This window comes from Macaca nemestrina, chromosome 1 (genome assembly GCF_043159975.1).
Source record: "Macaca nemestrina isolate mMacNem1 chromosome 1, mMacNem.hap1, whole genome shotgun sequence".
In the NCBI taxonomy this organism is placed as follows: Eukaryota; Metazoa; Chordata; class Mammalia; order Primates; family Cercopithecidae; genus Macaca; species Macaca nemestrina.
The window spans coordinates 230,232,629-230,249,499 of record NC_092125.1 but is presented as its reverse complement, the minus strand read 5'-3'; the positions used below and the strand labels follow the sequence as shown (position 1 = coordinate 230,249,499).

The following is a 16,871-nucleotide window of genomic DNA, read 5'->3' as shown; positions in this document are numbered from 1 at the left end:
TTTATTAAAAAAAAAACAAAACTCCAAAACTATTTAAAGAGAAGCAAGACAACCAGCAAAGCTTTGAAGTATACAGTCATGCACTGCGTGAGACAGTGGTCCCATAAGATGACAACACTGTATTTTGACTTAGCTTTTCTATTTTTAGATATACAGATACCTACTGTGTTATACTCGCTACCGTGTTCAGCTCAGTCACGTGCTGTACAGGTTTGCAGCCCGGGAGCAATAGGCTATGCCACAGAGCCTAGGTGTGTAGAGTAGGCTGTACTACCTGGGTTTCAGGGCACTCCAGGTGTTTGATGAAATCGACTGATGATACATTTCTCAGAATGTCCCCATGATTGAGTGATGTAGGATTGTACTTTTAAAAATCCTTCCAAAATGGGCCTATGATTTAGCTACTCAAATGCAGCTGATCAACAGTTTAGAGACGAATCAAAAATACCTTTCAAGAAACCTCACAGTTAAAAAGGCTAGTATATATTTGTCCTTTCAAGATAAATTGACAGATACAGATTTTTAAAAATAAAAATAATTTGACAACCAAAAAAATGGAGGCCCAGAGGCTACGGTTGGTGCAAACTTTATGCTTTCTTGGAAAAATGTCTTGCTCTGAAGGGTTTAGGCTCTCTGAATTCTGAGGTCACACAAATGGCACTGGGGGTCTCCCTGGATCTCTTTAACCTCACTTCAGTGTCTCTCCTGGAGCTGCATCAATCTATGCCCTGAGCTCTGATGTAGAGGGTCCCACATTCTCTCTGACCTGTGGTAACAGGGCGCCTTGTCCTGCCGTTGGGAGGCTAGGCTTCAGGGTATCCTCCTTTGTCTTTCTGCGATGTGCCTGACCTCAGGGAAGTCAAGAGACCCCGAGCCAAACCCAGTGGGAGTCTGTGGTGACCAAGGGCACATGGATCCTTTTCTTAGGTACGTCCTCTGAAAGCATGTTACTGAAGTGAGTGTAGGTTATGCCCTTTAAAGCAATACCATGTCAACGCACAAGAGAACCATATGGGTGTGATTTCTATTACCAAAAACCGTGGCTGGGCGTATACTCGAGAACCTTCAATCCCCATATAAACACGGAACAAGTACAGTGAGCGTACAGGACCTCTGCAGAGGGGATGCTGCTGCCTGGGAGAGGCATGAGCAGGCTCACGGGGAGTCTGGGAGGAGAGCGCGGAGCGCTGGGCTGCCCCCGTGGGTGTGCTCCTCCTCCTGCCCTCCAGCCATAGGTTGGACCCTGTTAATGCTGCCTGCACGGGCAGTGCATCGGCCCCGGCCAGGGCAGTATCAGGATGCTGGCTTGCCTGCAATCCCAGCTCCATGGGTGACAAAGGTGCTGTCTGGCCCTTTCTGCTTGACTCTTGCTTCATTTCTGTTCATTCAGAACTCACTTCCGGGAAATGCAGGGACAGGGGGTCTTATTTGTTGCGTCTCCTCAAAAACCCCAAAAGGAAAATATGTTTTAATTTTAAATGAGATTTACATTCAATTTTCAGCAACATGTCTTCTGAATAAAAGCAAGACACAATTACATCATTGAATTTAAAATGCCATACATATTTACGCATTCATGAGTTAGGAATAAATAGTAACTTCTCAGGCTTGAAAGCAAGTCATGAAGAGCACAGAGCTGACGAGGTGGGATGGGTGGAAGTGGATTTTTAATCACATGACTGAGGGCGGAGGGCAGATGCCAAGTGAGTGCATGAAGGGGCTCAGGTGTAAAGACCAAAGCAGCAGAGGCAAAAAGACTTAAATGTTTTAGGAAAATAATCAAGCAAAACACTCATCTAATGAACATTTTTTCTGAGACAGAGTCTTCCTGGGTCGCTCAGGCTGGGGTGCAGTGACTGTTATAGCTCATGGCAGCCTTGGACTTCTGGGCTCAAGGGATCCTCCTATCTCAGCGTCCTGAGTAGCTGGGGCTACAGGCAGGAGCCACTGTACCCAACTGAACATTTTAACAAAAGTATACGCGTGTTTAAGAGAAATGTGAAAGGCACAATCTTTTGTGTATAAAAGCATACACAAGCAGTTATTTTGGTTAAAGCTTGGTGTCACATAAAAGCAGTTATTTTGGTTAAAGCTTGGCGTCATATAAAAGCAGTTATTTTGGTTAAAGCTTGGTGTCATATAAAAGCAGTTAGCCACACACTCTTTCATCACAGGAGCCCAACTGTAAAAGCAAACAAAGCTGCACGCGCCATCTCTGCACAGAAACTTGATGAGAATGTGCAGCCCAGCGTGTGATCAGGGAATACGGTTAGACAATTACAGGGCCTCATTTCTCTTCCTTCTCCACATCTGCACATTTTCTTCAGGGAGTGTGAGCGAATGTTATAAGTGAAAGAGGGTCAACACATTTCATTTAAAAATATAAACAGAAAGAGATGCCTGACACTGCACCGCACGCTGACATCCTCGGTCCTGATGTCCGAGTGATAGTAAAATTGGAGGCTTTGAATGAAAGGAGCCCCTGTGCCCTCCTCAGGGACCCGGGGCCGACTCCCAGCCCAGGCCCCACCCCGTCCAGCCCTCACCTAGGTGAGCGCCACCCACTGACGGTCGGTGCGTGGATCATGAGCTCCCGGGCACTGAAGCCGTCTTCGTGTCCAGATGAGCTGACGACAACAAATCCAATCTTGTGGGGCATTCTGCGCGTTTGGGCTGTTTATAAGAGAGCAGGAAAGATTTCTTTAAAACACAGGAATTCACAAACACATGAACATTTAAAGGGTTAGTTCATGCCTTGCTGACACACACAATAATGCACTAAGTATTCAGAATTTTCCCATCTCTTTGAGTCTTTTTTTTTTTTTTTTTGTTAAACACTTTGTATAGATACTTCTGACTCTGTTTAAGGTATCTTTTAAGTTATCTTGACTTTTCCCAAACATGTGTCCAAAAAGTTTGACCAGTGTTGTGGATGGTGTTCCCCAAAAAGATACGTTAAAGTTCCACCTGTGGTACCTGTGAATGTGACCTTATTTGAAAATAGGGTCTTTGTAGGTGTGATCTAGTTAAAACAAGGTCCTCGGGGTGGGCCCAATCCAATGTGACTTTTAAGAAGAAGGGAAGAGACACAGCCACACAAAGGGAGAGCACCATGTGGCGACAGAGGCAGGCACCGGAGCGACGCATCTCTAAGCGGGCCTGCCGAGCACAGCTGAGGACAGGCGAGGGCGGCCAGCAGGCACCCAAGGCTAGGAAGAGGCCAGGAGGGATCCTCCCATCCTCCAGAGCGAGAGTGCAGCCCTGCCCACACAGCCTCCAGAATGAATTTCTGTTGTTTTAAGCCATCTAGTTTATATTTTGTTATGGCAAAAATAGTTTTTCTCTAGAATATAAACACAAATATATTTCTATTAGTTAGGAAACGAATAGAACCAGTACATTAATTAGTGATACAACAACAAGGGGGAAAAGGCAACGTAGGCGCTAGCCTAACAACTGCGAAATGAATGCGTATGAGCAGAGGGAAGAGCAGGAATGACAGGCAGGCGTATTAAGTACAAAAACGTTCATGCAGAGTCAGGCTGAGGGACTGACTCACAGGACATTGAGCCCAATTTGCTCGGGGACTCTGGGTTACTTTTCAGTTACTAAGCCAGTCAGATTCTTCCTAAGTAAGCCAATTTGGGTTAGGTCTAAATCATCAGGAAAACAAAAAAAGGCTCCTCACTAAACTAGGATAAAGAAGACTCCATTAGAAGTTATCTGGGATAAGATAAACTATTAACTGAAATTCCCAATAGGAGGTAACATATAAACATACCCCCAAGTAAAACTTTACGTATTTTGACATGTTTGATGCATGATCTAGATCTTTCTTTTACTTTCATTGAGAATTTGAGGAGGACCACTTCAATATATTAATTCTTGGCTGGCATTATTGCTGATGTTTTTTGGAATGTATGAACAAAAGCACTAGAATAGAATGACATTGAGATCCTAGTTATTTTTTGCACAAAGTTCACTGCAAGACGTTACTGTATATTAAACGAAAACAAAACTAAACCAACCCAGAAAATAATTTTTAAAAAGCCCCCCAAAACAGGATGAGGCTGGGTGTGGTGGCTCACGCCGATAATCTCAGCACTTTGGGAGGCCGAGGTGGGAGGATCACTTGAGCCCAGGAGCTCGGGACCAGCCTGGGTAAGATAGTGAGACCCTGTCTCTAAAAAGACCAAAAAAAAAAAAAGAATTTTGAAAGGATGAGTGTGATTCAACCCACTGTTAGCTGCACAGTCACACCTGTACTCCCGGCACCCTATGCCAGAAACGCACAGCCCATGGCTCCTCCTTCCTCGTGACCTAGCACTTCTGGGTCGCTCGGGCTCTGAGCCCAGAGGTACTTTTCCCTTGGCCACAGCATCTGTCTTCATCCACTCCCCACCCAGCGGTGTGCCAGGTCTTATCAGGCCTACCCTTCCTTCGGATCCCACTGTCTTTTCTAGACAGCAGCTGCCTGGTGTCCTCACCTGGAGCACCTCCCTCAGACAAGTCCTAAGCTCCTGTTGTGTGAATGCACTTCAGACCCAGCTCTAGTCATCTCCATCCATGTCCCACCTCCAGAGCTCTTGGTGGGCTCCCCATCTACGGATCAATGAGCCCACTCTCCCCTGACCCTCACTTCTTGTCCTGAATTCTGAAGTCCAGCCAAACAATCAAAGCTCTAAGTTAATACCCTTCAGCTCTGAAGCCCTCCAATCCTTTCATCATCTTTCTATCCTTTTCTGAGACAGAGTATCACTCTGTCGCCCAGGCTGGAGTGCAGTGGCGTGATCTTGGCTCACCGCAGCCTCTGTCTCCCGGTTCATGTGATTCTTGTGGTTCAGCCTCCCAAGTAGCTGGGATTACAGGCATGTGCCACCATGCCTGGCTAATTTTTTTTTTTTTTTTTTTTTGGTATTTTAGTAGAGATGGGGTTTTGCTATGTTGGCCAGGCTGGTCTCGAACTCCTGGCCTCAAGCAATCTCCCTGCCTTGGCCTCCCAAAGTGCTGGGATTACAGGTATGAGCCACCATGCCAGGTCCCTTACATCATCTTTAAGGGCAGGGCCTGTCACTCCCTATCCCACCTTGAAAATAGCTCTTGTGCTCAAGCTGTTGGGTTCCAGTCTCCAATTTTTTTCTTTTTTTTTGAGAGGGGGTCTCACTCTGTCATCCAGGCTGGAGTGCAGTGGCGCGATCTTGGCTCACTGCAACCTCTGCCTCTTGGGCTCAAGTGATTCTCCAGCCTCAGCCTCCCAAGTTGCCAGTATTATAGGTGCACACCACCACACCCAGCTAATTTTTATATTTTTAGTAGAGATGGGGTTTCACCATGTTTGCCACACTGGTCTTGAACTCCTGACCTTAGGTGATCCACCCGCCTCGGCCTCCCAAAGTGCTGGGATTACAGGCATCAGTCATTATGCCCGGCCCCATTTTTTCTTTTTTTTTTTAATACAGGTTCTCGTTCTGTTGCCCAGGCTGTACTGCTGCAGTGGCGTGATCATAGCTCACTGCAACCATGAACTCCTGGGCTCCAGTGATCCTCTTGTCTCAGCCTCCTGAGTAGCTAGGACTACAGGCACATGTCACCATGCACAGCCACTTAATTTTTTTTTTTGTAGGGATGGGGTTTCACTGTGTTGCCTAGGCTGGTCTTGAACTCTGGCCTTCAGTGATCCTCCCACCTTAAAGTGTTGGGATTACAGGCATGAGCCGCCAATCCTGGCTAGTCTCTGATCCTAACCAACACTCTCTGTTATGGCTCGAAGACGTAAACATAGGACCTTTTCTGTCAAACAGAAGGGTGTTTCCAGTATACTATACTGCCCCCAACAAATCTAAAACAAAGTACTGGCATTTAAGAACCAGCAAAGAGAAATGCACGGGCACTGTGGAGACAATGCTATTACCTCAGTCTGGTATTTGAAAAGGATTCCTTTTTCAGTTTACCCCCTCCCAAAGCCCTTCCAGTTGTAGCCTAGGGTACCCTCTGTGTAAACCTTCAAGTGTTACATAAGATACTTGGAGTGTCACTGAAGATTGCCACTGTTAGGCTCTATAAAAGTCACCATTAACAATTTGGGAAGAAGCAAAGCTCTGTTGAACGTCCAGTTATTGGCTAGTCTTCCTCACCAGAGGCATGTGGGATCCCCGTTGTCCCTGGGACAGTCATCGGCATCCCAACAAGTGCCAGAGTACATCTCTCCCCAAGCAGCGATTATTCCATGGGGGTCTCATCCCTCACTACGCTTTTCCTAGTGCTGGCATGGCAAAAGGCAATTAACTATAAATTCAGCGGAAACTCAATGTAGCAACTTCCATTTTGTTACAAGAGTGGGAAACAAAACTTGTTTCTGATTATCTTTTTTTTTTTTTTTGAGATAGAGTCTCACTCTGTTGCCCAGGCTGGAGTGCAGTGGCACACTCTAGGCTCACTGCAAGCTCCACCTCCCGGGTTCACGCCGTTCTCCTGCCTCAGCCTCCCAAGTAGCTGAGACTACAGGCGCCCGCCACCACGCCCGGCTAATTTTTGTGTGAGCCTGCCACTAAGCCCGGCTCTGATTATCTTTTTAAGAAGACTTAAGTGTGACCGCGCGCGGTGGCTCACGCCTATAATCCCAGCACTTCGGGAGGCCGAGGAGGGCGTACTTGAGGTACGGAGTTCGAGACCAGCTTGGCCAACATGGTGAAACCCCGTCTCTACTAAAAATAAAAAAATTAGACGGGCGTGGTGGTGGACGCCTGTAGTCCCAGCTACTCGGTAGGCTGAGGCAGGAGAATCGCTTGAACCCGGGAGGCGGAGGCTGCAGTGAGCTGAGATCGCGCCATTGCACTCCAGCCTGGGCGACAGAGTGAGACTGTCTGAAAGGCTTATGGGTTTCTGGTCAAGTCATCTTAGCGACTGAAAGGGCTTCAGAGAAATCTGAAACTCAAGTGCAAACAAAACAAAACAAACCCCAAAACAAAAAACAACCAACCATCAAACTTTAATCTCTACAGCGGCAGAGCAACTTTCCTCAAAGTTTTGCTCAGCAGAACACATCTGAAACTGGCCCGCTATGTGCTATGCATCCAGAACAGGAAAAGCCGGACCTGAAAATAATATTCCACGCTAAATGGGCCGTCTCGGCCGGGGCAGGCGCTCCCAGCACCCATGCTGCGCTCCCCGGCATCTGGCACTACTGGGCCGCGCCGGCTCTTCGGCAACAGCAAGCCGGAATCTAACTCCACACCGTCCGGGCTTGCACCGCGCACCCAGGCTTCGTACCCAGCTCCCAGGTGGGGACCGCGTCCCCGCGGCGCCCGCGCCCCGCTCCCCACTCCGGCCCTGGCCCGGCGCCGCAGCGGCCCGGAAGGTACCTGCTCAGAGGGAACGGCCCCGACTTGCGCTGCCGCAGCCCCGGTGGAGAGGGCGGCTGGGTCGCAGCGGTGCCGCGGCCCGGGGAAGCGGCCAGGCGGCGCCTCAGCACCCGGACCCCGGGGGCGGGCGGGCCCCGGTCCCGGCCCCGGCCCCGGCCCCGGCCGCGGCCCCGGCCCTCGTGGACCTCCTCGGCAGCCGCAGCTTCCTCAGACGCAACTCAAGGGGCGCCCCCTCCGCCGCCCCAGTCCGCCTTGCACTCCAAGCTGCTGCGGCAGTGACAGGGAACGAGCAGCCCCGGCAACCTCTGCCCATCGCCCCGGCCGTAGCCGCCGCTCTCATGACAACCAAGCCCAGCCCTGGACCGGGGCCTCTGCGCGTGCGCGACCCCGCCCCGTCCCCGGCCGCGCCGGCGCACAAGGGGAGGCCCCCCCACGCTTCGCGGGCCCTCGGGGTAGTGTAGTTTCCGGGGCCACGGCACCTGGGGCACACCAGGTGGTGTCGCGCCTTTGCTTTCCCGAGCCTTCTGGGTAAGGTAATGTAGTATTCGTGAGGCGACGCCTGCGCACAAGACCACGTTGGGCCTCACTTTTCCCAGGCCTTCTGGGTAATGTAGTTTCCGGGATCCGCGCCCGGCCTGTGCCAGCTTGCAGAGCTCACCAGGTGCAGACCCCTGCGGCCAGGGCGAGGACGGATCTGAGCAGCCAGCCAGCAGGTGCCGCCGCCCGCGGGACCCAGAGGCCTTGAGCACATCTGCAATGCTCCAGAAGCCCAAGAGCGTGAAGCTGCGGGCCCTGCGCAGCCCGAGGAAGTTCGGCGTGGCTGGCCGGAGCTGCCAGGAGGTGCTGCGCAAGGGCTGTCTCCGCTTCCAGGTGCCCGCCGGGCTGGGCGGGGACTGCCGGCCGGGGAGGTGTGTGGGGAGAATAGGAGGTGCCGCTTTTCCTCTTCCAAAACAGAGGGTGCGGGCGGCGCCCGGGGCGGGTAGTTTTCGTTCGCCTCAGCCGCTAGGCCCCCGGGCCCCCGCAGCCTGGGGTTCCTGAGCCTGGCTTCAGAGCGCAGGGGGCTTGGGGGGCGACCTGGATCACCCCTTCCCTCTTCCCACCGCTCGGGCAGGACAGCCCTGCATCAGAGCTAGGAAACCCGGGTTGAGTGCCAGGTGCTGGCACGCGGGGTCACGGCTGCGCTGCCTGCCCGGCCTCAGCTTCCCCTGGCGTAAAATGAAAGCCTTGACTGGGTGGGCTCTGCAGGCCCTTGCAGCCCTCGCAGCTGGGGATTGCAATCGTCACCTTATTCTAGGGTGGTTTTCTTTTTTGGACCAGTACTAGGGTTACCAGGTGTGCTTTGCCGGGGTCGGTACGGGTTGGGTGGGAGTTGCCATAAAATGCCTAAAACTGACCAGTGCAGAGTAACAGGGAACCAGACTCCAGCAAATTAACAGTGCCCCCTGCCGGCCACACTTGTGCACAGAGGCATCCAACCGTTCTCCTTCGTGTGCCGGCACCGCCCTGGCAGCTGTGTGCTGGGGGTGGTGGTGGTCAGCTCCTGGTAGCAGGGAGGCCGCGCTGTCAAAGACAGGCTCTATTTGAAGTACCCTCAGGAGCTCATTTTAAAAGGGTGAATCCTGCAGAGCCAGCAGTCGCCACCTGTTGTATGTTTTTCCTGACTCTTCGATTTTTAGAACGGCCCGCAGTCAGGCGCCCTTGCTCGGCTCCCTTGTCCTTGCCTGGGCGTTGGCTTGGCTGTGGTATACAGGCAGCAGCCTGAGCCTGCTTCTTTAAACACAGCTCATTCTGGTCGTTTGTGAGGTCTTGAGACCCTTCCTCCTCCTGTCGCCTCTCCGGCCCTTGCAGCTCCCTGAGCGCGGCTCCCGGCTGTGCCTGTACGAGGATGGCACGGAGCTCACCGAAGACTACTTCCCCAGCGTTCCCGACAACGCCGAGCTGGTGCTGCTCACCTCGGGCCAGGCCTGGCAGGGCTGTGAGTGGCAAGGACCTTGGAGGTGGGCGGGAAGCTGGCACTCTCGGAGGTCCTGGGGGCTTAGCTCCGGGTGCCCATCAAGGTGGGGAAGGGTCCCCCTTACTGTGAACTCTCGGGTCTCAAGGAGGAAGCCCTCTGGAGTCAGAACCGGTCAGCATCGCTTAGGTGGCAGAGTCCTCAGTCCTCTGGTTCATGAACTCAGCTGTTCGGTTGGTTGTCTTTTTCTTCAAAAAATCTTGTAATTTCATTTACGTTCATTTGAGGTGTCCTAGCAATTCCCAAGAGTAGAGGGAGGGCTTTGGGGTTGGGGCCTGCACAGTTTCGTCGGGAAGGTGGGGCCAGGAATAGACACCCTTCTTTTCTGCTGGGCTGAGCACCCTTCTGGAAGGCCGGAGTGTTGGTTCGTGGGATGCCCTCACATTGTTCTCGGTTGGTGTTTGCTGAGATGCTGTCCTCAGGGCTCATGTTGGGGGGCAGTTGCTTTGAGAGGTGGTTCTTTATGGGTATCTGTATTGAAGCCTCAGGACACAAAGTCCCGCCTTTCAGAACCAGCTGAATGCCAAGGTCTGCGCTTGTTTGACTCCCGTAAAAGAGAGCTTTTGGCCACTGGGGCGGGAGCCGCCATCATGTGCCTTTACCTGGGAGAGTCAGCCAGTGTTGTACAAAGGAGGTTAGGCTCCAGGAGATGCTTCTGGTACCCCAGGAAGGACATGGCTGCTCTGAGGGCTGGAACTCTGGCTCCTTGGCCTGAGGAGCAGAAAGAGAGAAGTTGAGGAGTAACGTCCATGTGGCCATCTCCCTGGCTGCAGTGTTGGGGGCTCCGCTGTCAGCATTGAGGGGTGACGCCTCTGGAGTGTGCTCCAAGGTTGCAAGCCCCCTTTTCCACTGGGCCTTGTGCTTTTAGAGGACGCAGCCAGAAAATGTATCACTGTGATGTCCCCTGGGGTGGCCCCTGCGGGAGGCGGGGGCTGGGCAGGGTGTGCTCAGGGTATGCCTCACCTTTGGATGTTATCTTTCTTTCCCGTTTCGGGGCATAGTTGAAAGAGAGCAGAGCACATTGCTCTTTCTGTCCCTCCCCGCATCTCTCAGTCTCTGGCTCTCTCCTCTGTCTGTCTCTGTCTTTGTCTGTCTCTGGCTCTCTCTGCCTGTCTCTGTCTCTCTGTCCCTCCTTTCTCTGGTGCTTTATCCCCCTCTCTTCCCTGAGACCACTAGTCCTCCTCCTCGTTAGACTTAAAAAATTTTTTTTTCTTTTCTTTTATTAAAACATTGAAATGGGGTCTTGCTCTGTTGCACAGGCTGGTCTCAAACTCCTGAGCTCAAGAAGTCCTCCTACCTTGGCTTCCCAAAGTGCTGGGATTACAGGCATGAGCCACTGTGCCTGGCCAAAAAACTTTTATTTTCTTTATATATTTGAGACTTTGTTGTCCAGGCTGGAGTGCAGTGATGGCTCACTGCAGCCTCAACCTCCATGTTTCAAGCAATCCTCTCCTGCCTTAGCCTCCCAAGTAGCTGGGACCACAGGCATGCACTACCATGCCTGGCTAATTGTTTTGTATTTTTTGTAGAGATGGGGTTTCGCCATGTTGCCCAGGATAGTCTCACACTCCTGGGCTCAAGCTGTCCTCCTGCCTTGGCCTCCTAAAATGCTGGAATTACAGGTGTGAGCCACCGTGCCTGGCCTGAACTGTTTATTTAGAAATAATGATAGATTCCCAGGAAGTTGCACAGATAGGAAGATCCCATGTACCTCTACCCTTTCCCTCAAAGGGGACATCAGATACAATCGTGGTACAATATCAAAACAGGAACACTGACACTAGTGCAATGTGCATGTTGTTGTCATTTCTTCCCATGCAGATTCCTGTGACCAGTGTCAGGGTCAAGGTACAGACCTCTCCCATCCATCACTCAAGGTTCTCCCCTTTATAATCCTGCCTACCTCTGCCCACCACCAATCCCTAGCCCGTAGTAGCAACTGCTGATATGTTCTCCATGTCTATAATTATGCCCTTTAAAGAATATTAGGGACTGGGCGCGGTGGCTCACACCTGTAATCCCAGCACTTTGGGAGGCTGAGGCGGGTGGATCACCTGAGATCAGGAGTTCAAGACCAGCCTGGGCAACATGGTGAAACCCCGTCTCTACTAAAAATACAAAAATAGCTGGGCGTGGTGGCAGGCACTTGTAATCCCAGCTACTCAGGAGGCTGAGGCAGGAGAATCGCTTGAGCCCAGGAGGTGGAGGTTGCAGTGAGCTGAGAGTGCCCCATTGCAGTTCAGCACGGGTGACAGGGCGAGACTCCGTCTCAAAAAAAAAAAAAAGAATATTAGGTAAGTGGAATCATAAAGTATGTGACCTTTTGAGATAAGCCTTTTTTACTCCACATAGGCTCCTGAGATGCATCTAAGTTGTGTGTATCCATAGTCCGTTCCTTTTCGTTGCTGAATAGTATTCCATGGTTTGGTTTTACCACAGTTCGTTCAGCCATTCGCCTGTGGAAGGATATTTTGTTTGTTTCCAGTTTTTGACTATTACAAATAAAGCTGCTCTGGCCAATTATGTGCAGGTTTTTCTTTTTTCTTTTTTTTTTTTTTGAGACGGAGTCTCGCTCTGCCGCCCAGGCTGGAGTGCAGTGGCCGGATCTCAGCTCACTGCAAGCTCCGCCTCCCGGGTTCACGCCATTCTCCTGCCTCAGCCTCCGGAGTAGCTGGGACTACAGGCGCCCGCCACCGCGCCCGGCTAGTTTTTTGTATTTTTTAGTAGAGACGGGGTTTCACCGTGTTAGCCAGGATGGTCTCGATCTCCTGACCTCGTGATCCGCCCATCTCGGCCTCCCAAAGTGCTGGGATTACAGGCTTGAGCCACCGCGCCCGGCCTCTTTTTTCTTTCTTGTTTTATTTTGAGACAGGGTCTCACCATGTCGCCCAGGCTGTAGTGCAGTGGTACAATCACAGCTCACTGAAGCTTTCACTTCCTGGGCTCAAGCGATCCTCCCACCTCCGCCCCTGAGTAGCTGGGACTACAGGGGTGCACCACCATGCCCCGCTAGTTTTTGTATTTTTTGGAGAAACAGGGCTTCGTCATGTTGCCCAGGGTGGCCTTGAACTCCTAGGCTCAAGCGATCGACCTGCCTTGGCCTCCCAAAGTGTTGGGATTATGGGCGTGAGTCACCGTATCTGGCCCTCTTGAAAGGTTTTTGCGGGATGTGGGTTTTCATTCCTCTGGGGAGAATGCCCAAGCATGCAGTGCTGCATTGTGTGGTGTGTGTTTAGTTTCTGAAGACAAGGATGCCCACTCCTGCTGCTTCTGTTTAACATGGTACTGCAGGGTCTGGCCAGGACATTTAGGCAAGAAAAATAAAAGGCATCTAGATTGGAAAGGAAGTAGTGAAGCTATCTCTATTTGCAGATCATATGAACTTGTATGTAGAAAACCCTAAGGAATCCACTAAAAAACTATTAGAACTAATCATCAAGTTTAGCAAGGTTGAAGGATACAAGATCAATACGCAAACATAGAAATATACTTACAATGAGCAATCTGAAAATGAAGCAGAAAAAATCCCATTTACATTGGCGTCAAAAAGAATAAAATACTTAGGATAAGTGTAACAAAAAATTGTAATATTTATATTTTGAAAACTGCAAAATGTCGTTGAAAGAAATTAAAGTTTTGAATAAATGGATTAACATCCCATGTTCATGGATTGGAAAACTTAACATTGTTAAGATGGGGGGACTCCCCAAATTGACCTACAAATTCAACACAATCCCTATGAAAATTCTACCTGGTTTCATTGTAGAAACTGACATGCTAATTCTAATCCATAGTTCATATGGAATTGCAAGAGACCCAGAATAGCCAAAACAACCGTGAAAAATAACATAGTAGAAGGACCCACATATCCTGATTTCAAAACTTAGTACAAAGCCGCAGTAATCAAGACTGGCACTGGTACAAGGACAGATACATAGATCAATGGAATAGAATAGAGCACTCAGAAATCTGTGTATCTATGGTCAGGATGCCAGGACCATTCAATGGAGGGGGGAGAGTAGTATCTTCAACAGATGGTGCTGGGACAACTGCATATTTACATACAAAAGAATGAAGTTGGACCCTTAGCTGGTACCTTATACAAAAAGTAAAATAAATGAAAGACCTAAATGTAAAATTTAAAAATATAAAGCCCTTAGAAGAAAACATAGGGATAAGTCCTCATCACCTTGGATTTGGCAAAGGATTCTTAGATTTGACACCAAAAACATGAGCAGCAGAAGAAAGAACAGATAAATTGGGCTTCATCAACATTAAGAACTTCGGGACAGGCACAGTCCCTTACGCCTGTAATCCCAGCACTTTGGGAGGCCGAGACGGGCAGATCACTTGAGATCAGGAGTTGAGACCATCCTGGCCAACATGGTGAAACCCCGCCTCTACTGAAAATACAAAAATTAGCCGGGCGTGGTGGCCGGTGCCTGTAATTCCAGCTACTCAGGAGGCTAAGGCAGGAGAATTGCTTGAACCCAGTAGGCGGAGGCTGCAGTGAGCCAAGATCACACCACTGCACTCCAGCCTGGGCGACAGAGTGAGTCTCCATCTCAAAAAAAAAAAAAACAAAAAAGAAAAATTAAGAACTCTGTTGCTTCAAAGGACACCATGAAGGAGGCTAAAAGCCCACAGGCTGGGTGCAGTGGCTCACGCCAGTAATCCCAGCACCCTGGGAGGCCGAGGTGGGCGGATCATGAGGCCAGGAGATCGAGACCATCCTGGTTAACACGGTGAAACCCCGTCTCTACTAAAAACTACAAAAAACTAGCCGGGTGAGGTGGCGGGCGCCTGTAGTCTCAGCTACTCGCAGTGAGCCAAGATCAAGACACTGCACTCCAGCCTGCCTGGGCGACAAAGCAAGACTCTGTCTCAAAAAAAAAAGACAGCCCACAGAATAGGAGAAAATAGTTGCCAATCATGTATCTAATAAGGGACTTGCATCGGAATATATAAATCGGCTGGGCACGGTGGCTCAAGCCTGTAATCCCAGCACTTTGGGAGGCCAAGACGGGCGGATCACGAGGTCAGGAGATCGAGACCATCCTGGCTAACATGGTGAAACCCCGTCTGTACTAAAAAATACAAAAAACTAGCCAGGTGAGGTGGCGGGCGCCTGTAGTCCCAGCTACTCGGGAGGCTAAGGCAGGAGAATGGCCTAAACCCAGAAGGCGGAGCTTGCAGTGAGCTGAGATCCGGCCACTGCACTCCAGCCTGGGTGCCAGAGCGAGACTCCGTCTCAAAAAAAAAAAAAAAAAAAAGAATATATAAAGAATCCTTATAGCTTAATAGTGAAAAGATAACCCAGTTAAACATGGGCGGAAGTTCTGAATAGAAAGAAATGTCTGCAAGGAAGATATTCACGTGGTCGGTAAGCACATGGAAAGATGCTTGAGGTCATCAGTCATCAGGGAACTGCACATCAAAACCACCGTGAGATGCTACTTCACACCCACTTGGATAACAACCAGCGTGGGTGAGGATGCGGAGCAGCTGGAACCCTCAGGCGCCGCCGGTGGGAAGGGAAAACGGTGCGGCTGCTGTGGAAAATAGTGTCTCAAACAATTACACAGAATCGCCATATGACCCAGCAACCCCACCCCTAGGTATGTACCCAAGAGAAATGAAAACACGCCCACACCAAAACTCGTCCGTGAGCATTTACAGTGGCTTTATTCATAACAGCCAAAAGGCAGAAACCACCCAAGTCTCCAAGGATGCACACATGGATAAACAAAGGGTGGCACCTCCCTACGATGGAATTACTCACCATGAAGAGGAATGAAACACAGCGTGGCCGAGCCTTGAAACCATGCCGAGTCAAGAAGCCCGCACATGCAGTAGGGTTCCATTCACAGGAAACCTCCAGAACGGGGATGTTAGAGAGATTGAAAATAGATTAGTGGTTGTTTAGGGTTGGAGGTAGGGTGGAGGGGAGGGAGGTTGGCAGCTAAAGAGTATGAGGTTTCTTTTTGAGGTGGTGAAAATGTTCTGAAATTGACTATGGATGTGGCTGCACAACTCTGGGAATATAATAAAACCCATTGAATTGTACACTTTATTTTTTTGAGACAGAGTCTTGCCCTGTTGCCAGACTGGAGTACAGTGGAGTGATCTCGGCTCACCGCAACCTCCACCTCCCGGGTTCAAGCGATTCTGTTGTCTCAGCCTCCCGAGTAGCTGGGATTACAGGCATGCACCACCACACCTGGCTAATTTTTGTATTTTTAGTAGAGACAGGGTTTCACCATGTTGGCCAGGATGGTCGCGATCTTCTGACCTTGTGATCTGCCTGCCTCGGCCTCCGAAAGTGCTAGGATTACAGGCATGAGCCATGGCGCCCGGCCTCTTAATTGTACACTTTAAATGGGTGAATTGTAAGGAGTGTGGATGATATTTCAATAAAGTTACTTAAAATAAAGAAAAGAAACTGCCAAGTTGTATGCTAGAGTGGCCATCTTACCTTTCCACTGTGCGGTTTCTATGCAGCCTCGCCAGCTTTTGGTGCTGTGGCTACTTTTAATTTTAGCCATTCCGATTGCAGTGTGGTGATGTCTCATTGCGCCCTTAATATGCATTTCCCTAATGGCTAACAATGCTGACTATCTGAATATCTTTTGTAAAAATAGAGACAGGGTCTGGCTCTGTTGCCCAGGTTGGAGTGCAGTGGCAATTATGGCTCACTGTAACCCTAAACTCCTGGGCTCAAGCAATCCTTCTACCTCAGCCTTCCAAGTAACTGGGACTACAGGTGTGCACCACCATGTGCAACTAATTATTTTTTTTTTAGAGATGGGGTCTTGCTTTTTTTTTTTTAGAGATGGAAGTGTTGGTTGCCAGGTTGGTCTCAAACTCCTGCCCTTAAGTGATTCTTCCACCTTGGTCTCTGAAAGTGCTGGGATTATAGGCGTGAGCCACTGTGCCCAGTCCTAAATATCTTTTTATGTGCTTATTTGCCATCTGTAGATTCTCCTTGGTGAAGTGTTTCATGTCTCTTGTCCATTTTCTAATTGGATTATTTATTTATTTATTTATTTATTTACTGTTGAGTTTTGAAAGTCACCCTCCCCCGCCACCAAAATACCTGGACAGGAGTGCTTTGTCAGACATGTGGTTTGCAAATATTTACCCTGTGGCTTGTCTTTTCATTCTCTTAAGAACATTTTTTTGCAGAGTAAGAGTTTTTAGTTTTGAGGAAGCTCAGTGTGTGGACTTTCTCTTTTATGCAGTGCTTTTGATGTTAGGTCTAAGGGCTTCCCCCAAGTCCTCACTCTGCAGCGTGTCCTCCTGTCTTCTTCTGATCTGCTGATGTCATCGTGAGACTTTTCTCACATGGTGGATCGCACTGATCGATTTTCAGGTGTGAACCAGCCTTGCATTCCCACTTGGCCGTGGTGATACTTCTTTTTGCATGTTACTGAATTCTCTTTGCTAACATTTTGTTAAGGTCCTGGGTAGAATTTGCTCTGACTCCCTATTAAGAGCCT

The 16,871-nt window shown here is 49.8% G+C and overlaps 2 protein-coding genes across 7 annotated transcripts in view; one reads left to right on the top strand and one right to left on the bottom strand.

Moving 5' to 3' along the window:
- LOC105496660 (centrosomal protein 104) overlaps positions 1-7,731 on the bottom strand; it is a 46,127-nt gene extending 38,396 nt beyond the window's left edge. The window contains exons 1-3 of one of the 3 annotated variants that reach the window (XM_071067483.1): positions 7,362-7,729; positions 6,980-7,094; positions 2,547-2,673 (exon numbers count right to left, since the gene is read on the bottom strand). In XM_071067483.1, the coding sequence (XP_070923584.1) occupies positions 2,547-2,659 (113 nt within the window). In that variant the 5' untranslated portion in view covers positions 2,660-2,673; positions 6,980-7,094; positions 7,362-7,729. Of the gene's footprint in view, positions 1-2,546; positions 2,674-6,979; positions 7,095-7,361 lie in introns of all 3 variants that reach the window. The other 2 variants (XR_011606385.1, XM_071067481.1) reach the window with 2 other exon arrangements.
- A 60-nt stretch (positions 7,732-7,791) lies between these two features.
- Positions 7,792-16,871, top strand: part of LOC105496659 (DNA fragmentation factor subunit beta) — a 30,116-nt gene continuing 21,036 nt past the window's right edge. Inside the window, exons 1-2 of one of the 4 annotated variants that reach the window (XR_011606409.1) lie at positions 7,792-8,231; positions 9,210-9,336. Coding sequence is in view for 3 of the 4 variants with exons in the window: in XM_011767185.3 (XP_011765487.2) it covers positions 8,118-8,231; positions 9,210-9,336 (241 nt within the window). In the remaining variant the exon portion in view is untranslated. Of the gene's footprint in view, positions 8,232-9,209; positions 9,359-16,871 lie in introns of all 4 variants that reach the window. The other 3 variants (XM_011767185.3, XM_011767187.3, XM_011767186.3) reach the window with 3 other exon arrangements.